This window comes from Scyliorhinus canicula, chromosome 5, assembly GCF_902713615.1.
Source record: "Scyliorhinus canicula chromosome 5, sScyCan1.1, whole genome shotgun sequence".
Classification (NCBI taxonomy): Eukaryota; Metazoa; Chordata; class Chondrichthyes; order Carcharhiniformes; family Scyliorhinidae; genus Scyliorhinus; species Scyliorhinus canicula.
The window spans coordinates 153,177,155-153,192,786 of NC_052150.1; the positions used below are offsets into that span (position 1 = coordinate 153,177,155).

Consider the following 15,632-nt stretch of genomic DNA (forward strand, 5'->3'; position numbering starts at 1 on the left):
AATACGATGCTATCAGACAAGAATTGAAGTGCATAAGTTGGGAACATAGGCTGTCAGGGGAGGACACAAGTGAAATATGGAACTTGGTCAAGGAACAGATACTACGTGTCCTTGATATGTATGTCCCTGTCAGGCAGGGAAGAGATGGTCGAGTGAGGGAACCATGGTTGACAAGAGAGGTTGAATGTCTTGTTAAGAGGAAGAAGGAGACTTATGTAAGGCTGAGGAAACAAGGTTCAGACAGGGCGCTGGAGGGATACAAGATAGCCAGGAGGGAACTGAAGAAAGAGAGGGCATGAAAAATCTTTGGTGGGTAGGATCAAGGAAAACCCCATGGCCTTTTACACATATGTGAGAAATATGAGAATGACTAAGAGAGAGGATAGGTCCGCTCAAGGACAATAGCGGGAGATTGTGTATTGAGTCTGAAGAGATAGGAGAGGTTTTGAACGAGTACTTTTCTTCAGTATTTACAAATGAGGGGGGCCATATTGTTGGAGAGGAAAGTGTGAAACAGACTGGTAAACTCGAGGAGATACTTGTTAGGAAGGAAGATGTGTTGGGCATTTTGAAAATCTTGAGGATAGACAAGTCCCGCGGGCCTGACGGGATATATCCAAGGATTCTATGGGAAGCAAGAAATTGCAGAGCCGTTAGCAATGATTTTTTTGTCCACACTGTCAACAGGGGTGGTACCAGGGGATTGGAGATTGGCGAATGTCGTGCCCCTGTTCAAAAAAGGGAATAGGGATAACCCTGGGAATTAAAGGCCAGTTAGTCTTACTTCGGTGGTAGGCAAAGTAATGGAAAGGGTGCTGAGGGATAGGATTTCTGAGCATCTGGAAGGACACTGCTTGATTAGGGATAGTCAGCACGGATTTGTGAGGGGTAGGTCTTGCCTTACAAGTCTTACTGAATTCTTTGAGGAGGTGACCAAGCATGTGGATGAAGGTAAAGCAGTGGATGTAGTGTACATGGATTTTAGTAAGGCATTTGATAAGGTTCCCCATTGTAGGCTTGTGCAGAAAGTAAGGAGGCATGGGATAGTGGGAAATTTGGCCAGTTGGATAACGAACTGGCTAACTGATAGAAGTCAGAGAGTGGTGGTGGATGGCAAATATTCAGCCTGGAGTCCAGTTAGCTGTGGCGTACCGTAGGGATCAGTTCTGGGTCCTCTGGTGTTTGTGATTTTCATGAATGACTTGGATGAGGGAGTTGAAGGGTGGGTCAGTAAATTTGCAGACGATACGAAGATTGGTGGAGTTGTGGATAGTAAGGAGGGCTGTTGTCGGCTGCAAAGAGACATAGATAGGATGCAGAGCTGGGCTGAGAAGTGGCAGATGGAGTTGAACCCTGAAAAGTGTGAGGTTGTCCATTTTGGAAGGACAAATATGAATGCGGAATACAGGGTTAACGGTAGGGTTCTTGGCAATGTGGAGGAGCTTAGAGATCTTGTGGTCTATGTTCATAGATCTTTGAAAGTTGCCACTCAAGTGGATAGAGCTGTGAAGAAGGCCTATGGTGTGCTAGTGTTCATTAGCAGAGGGATTGAATTTAAGAGCCGTGGGATGATGATGCAGCTGTTCAAAACCTTGGTAAGGCCACATTTGGAGTACTGTGTGCAGTTCTGTCGCCTCATTTTAGGAAGGATGTAGAAGCTTTGGAAAAGGTGCAAAGGAGATTTACCAGGATGTTGCCTGGAATGGAGAGTAGGTCTTACGAAGAACGGTTGAGGGTGCTAGGCCTTTTCTCATTAGAACGGAGAAGGATGAGGGACGACTTGATAGAGGTTTATAAGATGAACAGGGGAATAGATAGAGTAGACAGCCAGAGACTTTTCCCCCAGGTGGAACAAACCATTACAAGGGGACATAAATTTAAGGTGAATGGTGGAAGATATAGGAGGGATGTCAGAGGTAGGTTCTTTACCCAGAGAGTAGTGGGGCATGGAATGCACTGCCTGTGGAAGTAGTTGAGTCGGAAACATTAGGGACCTTCAAGCGGCTATTGGATAGGTACATGGATTACGGTAGAATGATGGAGTGTAGATTAATTTGTTCTTAAGGGCAGCATGGTAGCATTGTGGATAGCACAATTGCTTCACAGCTCCAGGGCCCCAGGTTCGATTCTAGCTTGGGTCACTGTCTGTGCGGAGTCTGCACATCCTACCCGTGTGTGCGTGGGTTTCCTCCGGGTGCTCCAGTTTCCTCCCACAGTCCAAAGATGTGCAGGTTAGGTGGATTACCCATGATAAATTGCCCTTAGTGTCCAAAATTGCCCTTAGTGTTGGGTGGGGTTACTGAAATGAAATGAAATTAAAATCACTTATTGTCACAAGAAGGCTTCAAATGAAGTTACTGTGAAAAGCCCCTAGTCGCCACATTCCGGCGCCTGTTCAGGGAGGCTGTTACGGTAATTGAACCGTGCTACTGGCCTGTCTTGGTCTGCTTTCAAAGCCAGCGATTTAGCCCTGTGCTGAACAGCTTATGGGGATAGGGTGGAGGTGTTGACTTTGGGTGGGGTGCTCTTTCCAAGAGCCGGTGCAGACTCGATGGGCCGAATGGCCTTCTTCTGCACTGTAAATTCTATGATAATCTATGATTAATCTAGGACAAAGGTTCGGCGGAACATCGTGGGCCGAAGGGCCTGTTCTGTACTGAATCTTTCTATGTTCTATGTTCCTGTATGCTTCACCCGATGCCGGTGTCTATGTATTTACATAGTGTGGACCTTGTGTTGCCCCATTATGTCTTTTCTTTTTATTTTAGTTGATTTTCATGTACTTAATGATCTGTTTCAGCTGCTCGCAGAAAAATACGTTTCACTGTACCTCGATACACGTGACAATAAACAAATCCAATCCAAATTTTCATTGGTTGTCCATCCAGTAAAGCAGTGACACAGTAATAGTTTGTTGCCACAGAATGACCGTGACCCTGGTCCTTTTTTGCACCCTTTTTGTATCACGTGGATCCTTTTCCCTGTATTCAGTTTTCAGTTTGATACACTTGGGGCTGGATTCGCCACACCCTGACGCCGAAATTGCGTTCGGAAACGGGGCGGAGAATCCAGTTTCCTGCATGAAATCAAACCTGGTGCCAGTTCCGTGATTCTCCGCCCCCAGAAGAGCAGCATACAAGTATCCACCACCTGAGACTATTGCCTGAGGTTCACCCCGCTATTCTCCGCCCCCACCGGCTGAATTCCCGAGAGCATACTTCTAATGTGGTCCCGCTGTTTTGAAAATTGCGTGATGGCTGCGGATTCAGGTCGGGGGCATTATTTCCGAGGTCCAGGTCCGCGATCTGAGTCCGCCATGAAGCACAGAGCGGCCGCTGGAGGCTGCCGCTGTGCGCATGTGCGGCCTCTGACCCGGAAGTGCGGGGGGGCCGTATTGGCAGCTGGATCTGCGAGCTCCACGACAGCTGCCTCCTCGTCCCCTGCAAGGCTGTGAACCTGTGGCCATTTGGCGCCACTTTTCCTGGCGTAAAAGACCACAGCTTTCACAACCGGGTTGGGGCATAGTCCCGTAAATGGAGAATTCAGCCTTTCTTCTTGTTTTTTTTTATAGTTCTTGTTTGGAACTTGTTGCTTTCACCAACATGCATTTTCAATGTACCCCTTTTTACTACAATTCCTGCATTTTGCATCTTTTCCCCAACAGTCTGCTACTGCATGCCCAGTTTTTGCATATTAGTGGCAATTTCAAACCTATGTCTGGGTTCAGGTCGCAGCTGGCATTTTATGGATTCTAGTGAAGATTGTGACTTCTGAAGCCTTCTTTAGGTTTCACTTGCTTTCTGTCAACAGCCCTTTTTGGATAGTTTCAATTCTTAACCCACACATTAATCTGTCTCGAGTGGTGTCATTCAAGACAACCCCAAATTCACTGTATTCAGCTAATATCTTCAAAGTAGCTACAAACTTTGTGATTGATTTACCTTCTTGTTGGATACTGAACCTCTTCGCGCTGACCAAAGGTTTAGGTGAGAAGTGGTCCTGCACCAGATTCACAATCTCATCATAGATTTTCGAGTCTGGTTTTCTGGCCACCCCAGGCTTTGCATGATGTTGAATGTTTTCCCACCACTCCCCACCTCCATTGTACTTGGAAAGGTTGGGACTATAATATCTGCTTTTATTTGCTTGGCCAAATTAATCAAATCTTTCCGTATATGAGCTCGACCCCTCAGTGTTCTCATCATATGGTCCCACAGTGCCAAATATTCCTGGCAATTCTACTATGGAATGGTTTGAATAATCTCGATGTGCCACAAAATTTTTAACATTACCTTGCTTCTTTTTTTAAACAAGGTACACCTGAGCTCAGCCTGTTTCCTTCTGAGTTTTGAAACACTCCCAGCTCTAAACTATTGTTGCAGGCAGGGTATTTGCTGCTCACAGTGCTCCCTGTCCTGTTCCAGATATTTCCAGGTAGAGCACGTGGCGAGCTTCTTTTCAATGTTGCTTTATCCAAAATCTACATTCAAATTTTGTTTCCTTCGATGGCTGCAACCAATATTTTGCACCACTCCGTTGCCAAGTTTGGCGTAGCAAAGTTTTTAGCTTCTTAATTTTTTTCGGGTATCTGTGCACATATCAACAATTTTTCTATGTATTTTTTTATCTTCTCTGGGAGTCTGCCAGTGTGGTTTTATATTCCTCATCGCTAGTCTTCATTTAAAACAAAATTATAGGCTTGCAGACCACGATGGCACAAACAAACAAGAGCTTTCTTGGAAAGGTGTTTACTCTGCAGGCTGTTAAGATGGACTATCCATCTGCCCGTGTAAACAGCCAATAATGTCCTCAATACGTCACTTGATCGGACTCTGAAAGTGACCCTGTTCCAAATAGGAACAAGCATGAATACATAATACACTTAATTTCACTGATCATCAGCCTCATTTTCATCACTGACTACACCCCCAGAAATCGTGTACAGTCTGAACTGTGCCAAATTAGCCCTCATTATCCTCTGTTAATTATGAAACTCAGTGTTCACCATTGAACAGTCAGAATGTACTGTGATTCTGGTCAAAGTGGCCAGGTTGAAAACAAAATTGTATTGTGGCGGCTTTCTGGAGTCAAAAGTAATTCTCCAGGAGCAACCTTGAGGATGAAGTTCAGGTGAGAAAAGGTTGGTACATCCTGTCAGTTTTCCACTTTTAAATTAATATGGTTGCAATAAATCATAAACGGTCTGAAACAAACATCTTGGGCAGAATTCTCTCAGAGAATTTCTAAGTGTGGTCTCCACACGAGGTGCGATTCCCACTGGGTGGATCAGCGTGATCCGGATCGCAATCCACGACACTAAGTTTTTTGGGAGGGGGCGGGTCTTGCAACGGAATTTAGGACGTCTGGGCCTAAACATGCTGACAAGTCCAGCTTCACAGAGAGGGCGCCCTGATCTCTAAGCTACAGTCAAGCCCCCCCCCCCCCCCAACATCGGGGCTTTAGTGCCCCACCATCATCATTCTCACTGGCATCAATCTCCTCCACCCCCCCCAAAGGATTGTTGGCATTAGGGCCCTTCCAGTGGGTCTCCCTTCAGACTCTCATCCTTCTCACTAGCATCAGCCCTCCCGATCGCACCACCCAGGTAAGCAACACACCGCTTTGGGGTCAGCAGATGCCCTGCCCCCTTCATGCCCCCTCTTTCAGGCCCTATGCCTTGGCATTATCCCGTTACTCTCCGTAGGTGTGAAACAGATAATATTACCTGCAGCAGGCCGTAGCATCTCTCACTGGTTGGCTCCCAGAGCGAACCCCATTTAGGGGCTCTTCCACTATTCTCCTGGAATAGTGGGAAGTGTGCAAGAGGAAACGCAGCCAGAGAACGCGCCCCCCCACCTTACCTCAGCAAACCCTGTGCCATGCTGCCTTCTCTTTTTAAAATCTCTTGAATCTTCAATTCTACCATGGCTGCTCCTGTAAGCTTCATTAAAAAAAACCTTTGAGATGCCATTGGCTGGATTTCACAGCAGACTTCAATCAACTCTTATTTACAATTTAAATTTTTTGACGATTCAAATTTTCAGCACTAAATTCCCACTTTCCTGTTTTGTTTATGCTGCTTACTTCAAATAATTGACTCATTCACAAAACGTGCCTGAATTATTAGGAACGGGCTAGCTGCAAGAGCTTACCACCAGCGAAAAGTAGCTAAATTATACAGTTTAACTTATAACTAAGTTATGCACTGCAATCACTTCTCACTGGTTCCTTTTTTGGTCAGGCAGCTCCTCCAATGAAAATACACCATTGGAAGAAAGGCAAAGTTCAGCACATCAAAGGAGCAGTTCAGTGTTTGACAGAAGTAAAAGTAATCTTCCCTCCAAGCGAGCAAAGTGAGATCCGTTTTGGAAATAACGCATTGCAGCTTTAGAATTAATGGATTAGTCCCAGTATGGATGATTGAAGAAATAGAGGTCAGATTGCTAATGGTGGTACAGTGGCTAGCATTGCTGCCTCAAAGTGCCAGGGGCTTGGGTTCGATTCCGGCCTTGGGTGACCAGGGTTTGCATGTTCTTCCCGTGTCTGCGTGGGTTTTCTACAGGTGCTCCTGTTTCCTCCCATAGGTGCAGTTAAGGTGGATACTGCTGAATTTTTTGAAAAGTGCACATGGAATGAAGAATTCTGCCAACCCATAAATCGTTACAGAAGGCCATTTGGTCCATCGAGCCTGCACTGCCTCTCCGAAAGAGCATTCTTCCCAGGTCCACTCCCCTGCCCTACCCCCATAACCTTGCGCATTGATCATGGCTAATCCACCTAACCTACACATCTTTGGACACGAAGGGTAAGTTGCATGACCAATCCACCTTAACTGCACCTATAGGAGGAAACAGGAGCACCTGTAGAAAACCCACGCAGACACGGGAAGAACATGCAAACCCTGGTCACCCAAGGCCGGAATCGAACCCAAGCCCCTGGCACTTTGAGGCAGCAATGCTACACCATTAGCAATCTGACCTCTATTTCTTCAATCATCCATACTGGGACTAATCCATTAATATGTGGGTGGATAGCAACCTAGAAACATTTTTATTTGGAAACTGTACTATTGTCTGGTCAACCATTAAACCATTTGAAAACTATTATTGACTTAAGTAGGAACAAACAGTTAATTCATCGTAAGTAATATGGTGAACTCCATTTAGATGCATGCACCACCATTGCAACTAACAGACTCGTATGACATGTAACAAGTCGGATCCATAGGATCAGATTTGAACTCATTCAAAACATCTATTTGCATAAAGTTGAAATTGAGTCCATATAATCGGTCAATCATTCAACAATTCATCAATACAGCTTATTTTAGAAATGTCTTAAAAATGTTAAGCATAAAATCTTAGTCATGGGCACTGTAGTTCAAAACTTGTAAGACTCACTCCAAATGAAAATTACAGTGGATCTAGCACACTGTCCTTTCACTTCTGGGGGCTGCACACAGATCTAATCTGAATTTGATGGTTGTACAAGGTATATTCAAAATAAAGTTGGTTAGTGTCAAGCCAGTATCCAATTGACATGAGAATACTGTTTAAATTACCCTTTAATTGAGACTGGTTTGCAATCTCATTCAGAAAGATTACAAGGATGGTTGATCTAAGTAACGTGTTAAGTGTAAGCATATCAAAAGTAGCCATGAGTAAGACATATATTGACTAATAATTGCATTTAAAATATACTTCAATAATGAAGATAGAAACAAATATTATTGTATTATACAAAGATAGTTTAATTGCGCGATTAACAATTAATAACCATCCCCATCTGAACAATTTTGCATAAAGAAAAACTGTGATGCTTTAAAAAAATGTCTAACATGGTCAGATTTAATAAAATAATTTGTGATCTCATAGTTCCACATAGCAATATAACTCAGAAAAACAGATACACTTGTAATCTTCATACAGAAATTTATACTGAAAAAAGCTTCAATCCATTGTAAACTGAAGGAAGACACATTGCAAAACATCTATTTTTCAGTGAATTTTATAAGTTATCTAATGTATTTTATTTTTATTGACCTATGTTCATTTGCATGATGGTTTAACATTAATATAGAAAATTGCATACACCATAAAGAGTGAAGCCCATGGTATGAATTGCTTTGATAACATACAGCAGTTTTTAGGCAAATTTTAAAGCACAATTTTTCAATTGAAACTTTTAAGACACTTTGTATCACTGCCCATCAAAATACATTTATAAATAGAAAAAGTCAGTATGAAAAAGCACTATGTTACATGTAACAGAAACTTCAAAAAATTAATTACATCATGAGGCTAAGTTTTCTGAAAATAAATAATCTAGACTCCACAAATTTAAAAAAAATTGTGTTTCACATTTTAAAATCAGGTAATGACAAGACTCAAAGTTACAGTGATTGCTCTCTTGCAGAATAATTGAATGATGGCAGTGCCATATTACACAAGGCAATTATTGGCATATTTTCCATTAACGCTGCATTTTGCAGCGAGCAGTTTCTTCCTTTTTTGCAACTTTAACAATATATATAGCTAAGCATAAAGTATCCTCATCAGTAATTTTGTTAATTTTTAAAAGGTCAGATTTTTCTTTTAAGTTGCAAGAAACATACTGGTTTGGGTGGAGAATCGAAACTGGAGTGTTTGATCCATTCAGAACTGGGTAATCTGTGATTAATCGTGGAAAGCTTCTGAATGAGCATTTTAGGTTTGACAGCCAATACAGTCAAACATTATACAGTACCAGTTTCCTCTGTTGATACTCTGTACAGAAACCGTCATTAATCAGGAAACAGCAGTTACAAAAATGTTCAAGGCAATCTCAAATACTTCATGTGTAGCTGCTTGTTTGCTTGAAAATAAAACAAAAAAAACTTCTAGTGCAGTCTGCATTATCCACAGGAGAATTGTTCAGTCTTTTACTGGGACTCCTAATTTTTTGTGCAAGTATGTAAAGACAAATTGGTCTTTCTGATGAATAATGCAGGAAACAAGACTTTTTTTTTCATGTAATTACACATCAGTGGCACAGTTACAAAAAAGAAAAGTTCATGTGATATCAGCGTCAGTCTTTTGGTTCCTGATCAGGATCTAAGTTATTTGTAGTCCCTTCCCCGGACAAGGTCTCTTCTACTTTAACTGAATATATTTCTTTTGAGCTTTTGCCTTCCTCGCTTTCCTCTGAGTCCTCTGAGTCTTCCAGCAATTCTTCTTTCTCGTACTCTGCCACATCCACCTCTAAACCTGTATGGTCCTTCAGTTTGCCATGATGCTTTAGATGGTAACGTTGATTTTGAAAAAACTTTATGATGGTATACTTGGGCAGGTCAAGTTGAGCTGACAGAGTTTGAATTGCTTCTTCATCTGGGTACAAACCCACATCCTGTATAAAGCTCTGTAAGATCCCCAGGGCTTCTACGGAAATCTTAGTGCGAGATCTGGGCTTATGCCGGCATTCATCTTCTGATTCTGCTGGTGTTGACGTTGGCTGTTTAGGTGCAAGTCGGGGTGTTGCTGGCTGTTGCTGTAGGCAACAAAAAATACAATAAATGAACTGTCCATATTAAGCTGTCATAATTGAAATACAGAAAACAACCAAAGCAGCAAGTTTGATGCTTTATTTTTTAGGACAATGCAGAAGAACTTTCAGTGGCACTTTTGTCTTGGACAGTTTAAAATATTAACTCATCTTACTGTTAACAATTAACAAAGAATTGTCTTAATCAAAAACTTCCTTAGCTTATTTGTTAAGGTATACTAACCTGACTTGGCTCCGCAGAAACATGGATGATGTGAGATGGTCGGTCTCCATGGTGATGGATCGCATTGCTTTCTTGCTCATAAATAACATCTCTCTCAGCCTGAGGGAGACCGAGAAACCTCCTGATCATTGATAAGTTTTCCCAAAGAGTCCGATTCTCTGGTGAAGGGTCTTCCTTCCATCGTAAAAGTTCGCATAACCATCCCTACATGACAAGAATGTGAATAAAGTAAAACACGTTAGTTTTCCATTCTCTTTTATTCAGAGCACAATTCAATAAAATATACCAAAGAATAATTAACCATTGAAACACAATGGATAGGAGCAATCCGGCATTTAAATGGTAATTTTCAACAGTTTAGAGTGTCCCAAAGCATCTTCCAGCTATTAAAATTATTTTTTAAATTACAGGACAGAATCTTTTTGAGGAACTGGGGGTATCTCCTGCCGGATGGAGAGTTGGTGCCTGCCAAACCAAAAACCTATCAGGCAGTGATGAGGTCAGTGATGGGAAAGGAGAGTGAAAATGGTAACCTTCTCAATATGGTGGATAAACAGATGGGTACAGGTTCAGAGATGTCTATGAGCAGCTGGAAAAGGAAAATGGAAGTCTGGGTGTTCTAGACAAGACATTTATTGGACAAACAAGGAAGTAACGATGAATCTGCAAACAGATTGGTTAGAGCAGCTACACTGCTTCACTGAATTCTTTTTCATCGAAAGGATATTGGGATCATGGAAAGATGCAAAGTAAATTTGTTCGTGTGATATTGGGGGTGAGCGGATATGGTTAGAATTATATTCCTGAAAAACTATTATTATTATTATTTACTGAAGAGAAGAATTAAGGACAGATTCAATAGTAAAATCCAAATTGTTAGAAAGGGGTTGAATGGATAAATAATAAGAAGTTTCGGAGCGCTGCTCCTTCCTCACCTGAAGAAGGAGCAGTGCTCAGAAAGCTAGTGGTTCGAAACAAACATGTTGGACTTTAACCTGGTGTTGTAAGATTTCTTACTGTGCCCACCCCAGTCCAACGCCGGCATCTCCGCATCATGGATAACTAATGGAAGTTGGCGAATCGGTAACAAGGGGACATAAATTTTAGATTAGCTACATTACTACAATAATGGAGGGGGAAATTATAATATTCTTAACACAAGGCATTAAGCAGAATACATTATGGTAAATGAAAGTTCAGTCCAATCATAGAGTTTAAGAGAAATTAGGGAAACACTCGAAGAAAGAACGAACAAGGAAATAGATTATGGTTGAAAACTCCGATATGGAGCCTAGAAAAGGCATAATGGGAAACGACTTACTTCTGCTTGGAAAATCTATGATTTTATATGCGTCAAATGCTTTTCCCTGCTGTATTAACCATATTTATACCACATACTTTAAAAATATCACATCAGGCAACCATTCAGAACATATGTTCGCTAGTATTGTGGAACTTTTAGAGACAATTTATTTTCAGATTCCTGCTCCTTTCCATGATTCATTGACAGAAGCACAACAGAATTGCAAATGAAAACATCACAGAAGCTTTATACATCTTAATAAAATGAGTTCACAGGACAATGATTAGGCCATTAATGCAAATCCAGGTTCGATAGGTTTGGGAAGAGAAGAGCACCCAGTTCAACATCTGCTCACAGGAGAATTGTCTATCCTCTCCAGAATTTATCTTATAATCAAAGAGCAAAATGTACAGCCTGACCTCAACTGCAATCAGTGGAATACAGTAATCACAGTCAGATTGGTAGAATTAATGGTCAACGGTCAACTTTCTGATTTTGTTGGGTAGCGCCATAATATTTGAATTGCACTATATAAATATGAAGCTTTGCTGTAACTGGAGATGGGAATCAGGCAGGGGTTGAGGGGAGTGGTGCCAGGATACAGCTCCCCTTATGATTTTGCCAGCATGTGGCTCAGGCACATTTAACTGCTTCTATTTAATATTTTTGGAAGGCTGTCCACTCGCTCAAAAGGGCCTGATCTTTCAGTACTTTTTGGAAGTCGTGCATCGCAGCCCGTTCAAACCTGGCCTATTTAATGTGGGAATGCACCTCTATAAGGAAAGCTGCATTTCCTGAAGCCAGATTTCTTTGCAACAGTGTGGAGAGAGGGTTTGCTGGAGAGCCACATGGAACAGGTTGGGGAGAGGAGGGACCAACTGCACCTCAATACCCACAGGAGCACTCACAAGTCTACTATCCAGCTGGCCTGGACTGTATTTATAGAACAAAAGTATCTATGAAACATATATCCAAATCAATCATTAATTTAGATTTTATATTACTAAGTGCAACTGAATAAAAAGAAACAAACTAATTATCCCTGAATAAAAAGGCCTTACTTTAAACTTTCTACGGCTGTCACAGGGAAATTCCACTTTTTTATCTCACAGCCTGTGATCTGGCAATCTTTTACTGTTGCCAACCTTAACATGTGCGGTTACTTCAGAAAGAAAGGAATATGATTGAAATTGGGGCATTAAATATGGCGAGGCTGACATAGAATTCTCATGGGAATGTGGACATCAGTAATGCAACACCTTCGAACCATCCAAGGTGACCTCAGAAAAACCTCCAATTTCTCATACAGTCAATCCATCCCACATGCAAATACTGTAAGTAAAAAAAAAGCGCTGAGAAATCATGGAAGAGTTTTAATGCCTTCTGGTGAGTTACCGGGGTCTAGTTTTTGTACAAGAAGAGAAGCACTGATTCCACTAGAGCAATCATACATACAGGGCGAAATTCTCCCCCCCCACGACGGGTGGGAGAATAGCGGGAGGGCCTTCCCGACTTTTTTGCCGCCCTCCCGCTATTCTCCCCCCCCCCCGCCGAAATCCCGACCCGAATCGCTGCCGCCGTTTTTTTTACGGCCGGCAGCGATTCACAGCTGTTAGAAGGGCCGAAGTCCCAGCCCTTTACGACCTTTTTACGAACGGCAAACACACCTGGTCCTGCCGTTCGTAAAAACGTCGTGACAAACTCGCAAAAAATAACCATGGCACCGATTGGCACGGCAGTACCACGGCCGTGCCAAGGGTGCCATGGGCCCGCGATCGGTGGGCACCGATCGCGGGCAGCGGGCCCGATGCCCGCGCACTATTTGTCCTTCCGCCGCCCCGCAGTATCAATACGCGGGGCGGCTGAGGGGCAACCCGGCCCGCGAATGCGCGGGTTTCGCGCAAAAACGCGATGACGTCACCCGCGCATGCGCGGGTGGAGTCTTCCCACCTGCGCATGCGCGGCTGACGTCATATGACGCGTCAGCCGGCGCTAACTCCGGCAAGCGGGCTTAACGATTTTCGTTAAGCCCGACTTGTCGGAGCCTCCGACGTCGGGCTGCTAGCCTCGACGGGGGACCAGAATCGGTCCCCCGTCGGGAAGGGGCGCGCTGCCGTAAAGCCCGCCCGGGTTTTACGGCAGTTTTACGATTTCTCCCGTTTTGGGAGAATTTCGCCCACAGATCCTCGTCTCTCCACCTCTCTCAACAACACCCCTTCTCCATCACTCACAACAATTCCCTCGCATCCATCACATTTCTCGGTTGTTGAAGACAGATCCAGGTTTCTACTACTTGTGAAAAGGGGCTGGTTTAGCTCACTGGGGTAAATCGCTGGCTTTTCAAGCAGGCCAGCAGCATGGTTCAATTCCCGTACCAGCCTCCCTGGACAGGCGCCGGAATGTGGCGACTAGGGGCTTTTCACAGTAACTTCATTGAAGCCTACTCGTGACAATAAGCGATTTTCAAAAGGAGCCTCCTGAAATCACTCCTAAAATGACTCTAATTGTAGGATTGCTCTAATTGTAGGATTATTCTCCTTTATTCTGGATTTCTCCAGCAGAGGAAACAGGGGCTGGATTATCCACATTTTGGCCCCGACCCGCCGGCGGGATTCTCCGTTATGCCGGCTGGTCAATGGGGTTTCCCATTGTGGGGCAGCCCCCCTGTTCCATGTGGCGCCGGCAAAACAGAATCCCGCCGGCAGAGAATCCCACCCCAGATTTTCTACTACATGTATCGACTACATTCAGTCCATTTATAATTTTAAAGGCATTGGGGATTAGATCACTCCTCAATTGTCTACATTTCAGGGAATACAAATGTAGTTATTTCACCTGCCCTTGTAAAATATACCTTTCAGCCCTTGCATTATTCAGGTACATCGGCACTGTTCCCCTTGCAAGACTTTACTGAGGTTTAGTGCCAGATATTGTATGTAGTACTCCAGATGGCGTCTGACCAAGGCTTAAAACTGAAGTATCACTTCCTTACTCATGAATTTCAACTCCCTGAAGGAAAACACCAATGCTCCATAAGCCTTTATGATTACTCTTTGTATCTATGCACTAGGCTTTAGTGACTTATATGTATCAAGTTCTACATCTCGTTTCTGTGATGTTCCTGAACTCTCACAGTTTAGAAACAATAATTATTTTTCTTATTGGATCAAAGTAGATAGCTCCCAACTCAGGAGAAAGTGCCTCGGATGTTCCAATGTTCATTCTTGTGTGTGTGTGAGAGACGGGTCTTAATTGGAGTCAGGTCCACCACTCTGAAAAGAGTTCAGAGGCAGACACTGGGCTGCTGGTTGTGGAAGTGGCCTGTGTGTTGGCCTTGGTAATCTGAGACTTGTTCAAAAAATAATTTTAAAAAGCCACCTTCTAGCCCTCACCCCTCAAAGCCCGCTCACTCTCCCAACACATTCCCCATGTCTCATCCAGGCCAACTCATCCACATTATGCCTCCTACCCAGCTCCATGGCACCTCATATTCTTCACACCGACCTTTGCCCCTCTACCGACTCCCATGACTCCTTATATCCTTATCCAATTTAAGAGTTGACAAACATCAAGATATGATGATATTAAATAAAATATTGTTCCAAGTGCACCTTTTTCTCTTCAACAACTTTATCCCTTATCCTCTGCATGAAAACATACATTTGTATTCATAGCCCCACATTTTGGTACCATTTTCATCTCCATGAAAATGTAGACCTTATTGTCGTCACCTTAGGTCAATAAGGTATGGGCAATGAATGTCAGCCTTACCATTGATGCCACCCACCCAGAATGAATATTAAAAAGCTGTCACAAGATGACAGCTGCCTGGGTACCTTGCATAAAACTGCAAAATCTTGTGATCGGAGACTTAATCAGTATTAATGATGTAGCAGCCCTTCCAATTCACTCAACAGGCTCTTCAAACAGATCCAAGAAATTGTCTTGTCCATTACACCCTATGAGCCAGACATTGTCTACTATCATAACACTGATGATATCAACAAACAGCTGAAGTCACTGGGTACTGCAAAGGGCACTGACAATATTCCAGCAATTGAAGTCTTGTCCTCCAAAAATTTCTGTGCCCCCAGCCAAGCTGTTCCAGTACAGATACAACACTGGCATCCACCAGGTAATGTGGAAAATTGCCCAGTATGTCCTGTACACAAAAAGGACAAATTCAACCCAGCCAATAACCACTCCAAAAGTCTATTCTCAATCATCAGTAAAGTGATGGAAGGGATCATCAACAGTGCTATCAAGTGGCACTTAGGAATAACCTGCTCACTGATACTCAGTTTGGGTTCCGCCAGGGTCACTCAGCTCTGGCCTCATCACAGCCTTGGTTCAAACATGGTCTTGAACTCCAGAGGTGAGGTGACAGTGACTGCCCTTGACATCAAGGCCGCATTTGACAGAATGTGGTATCAAGGAGCCCCAGCAAAACCAGAGTCAATGGAAATCAGGGGTAAACTGCCCATTGGTTGGATTCACACCAGCACAAAGTAAGGTGGTTGTAGTTGTTGGAGATCAATCACCTCAGCTCCAGTAAATCACTGCAGG

The 15,632-nt window shown here is 43.2% G+C and overlaps 1 protein-coding gene across 6 annotated transcripts in view; it reads right to left on the bottom strand.

Moving 5' to 3' along the window:
• Positions 1-7,726: 7,726 nt before the first annotated feature.
• LOC119966337 (DNA-binding protein SATB1-like) overlaps positions 7,727-15,632 on the bottom strand; it is a 169,195-nt gene continuing 161,289 nt past the window's right edge. For all 6 annotated transcript variants that reach the window (XM_038797837.1, XM_038797841.1, XM_038797839.1 and 3 more), the window contains 2 exons: positions 9,764-9,967; positions 7,727-9,525 (listed from right to left, as the gene is read on the bottom strand). In XM_038797837.1, the coding sequence (XP_038653765.1) occupies positions 9,067-9,525; positions 9,764-9,967 (663 nt within the window). In that variant the 3' untranslated portion in view covers positions 7,727-9,066. The remainder of the gene's footprint in view (positions 9,526-9,763; positions 9,968-15,632) is intronic.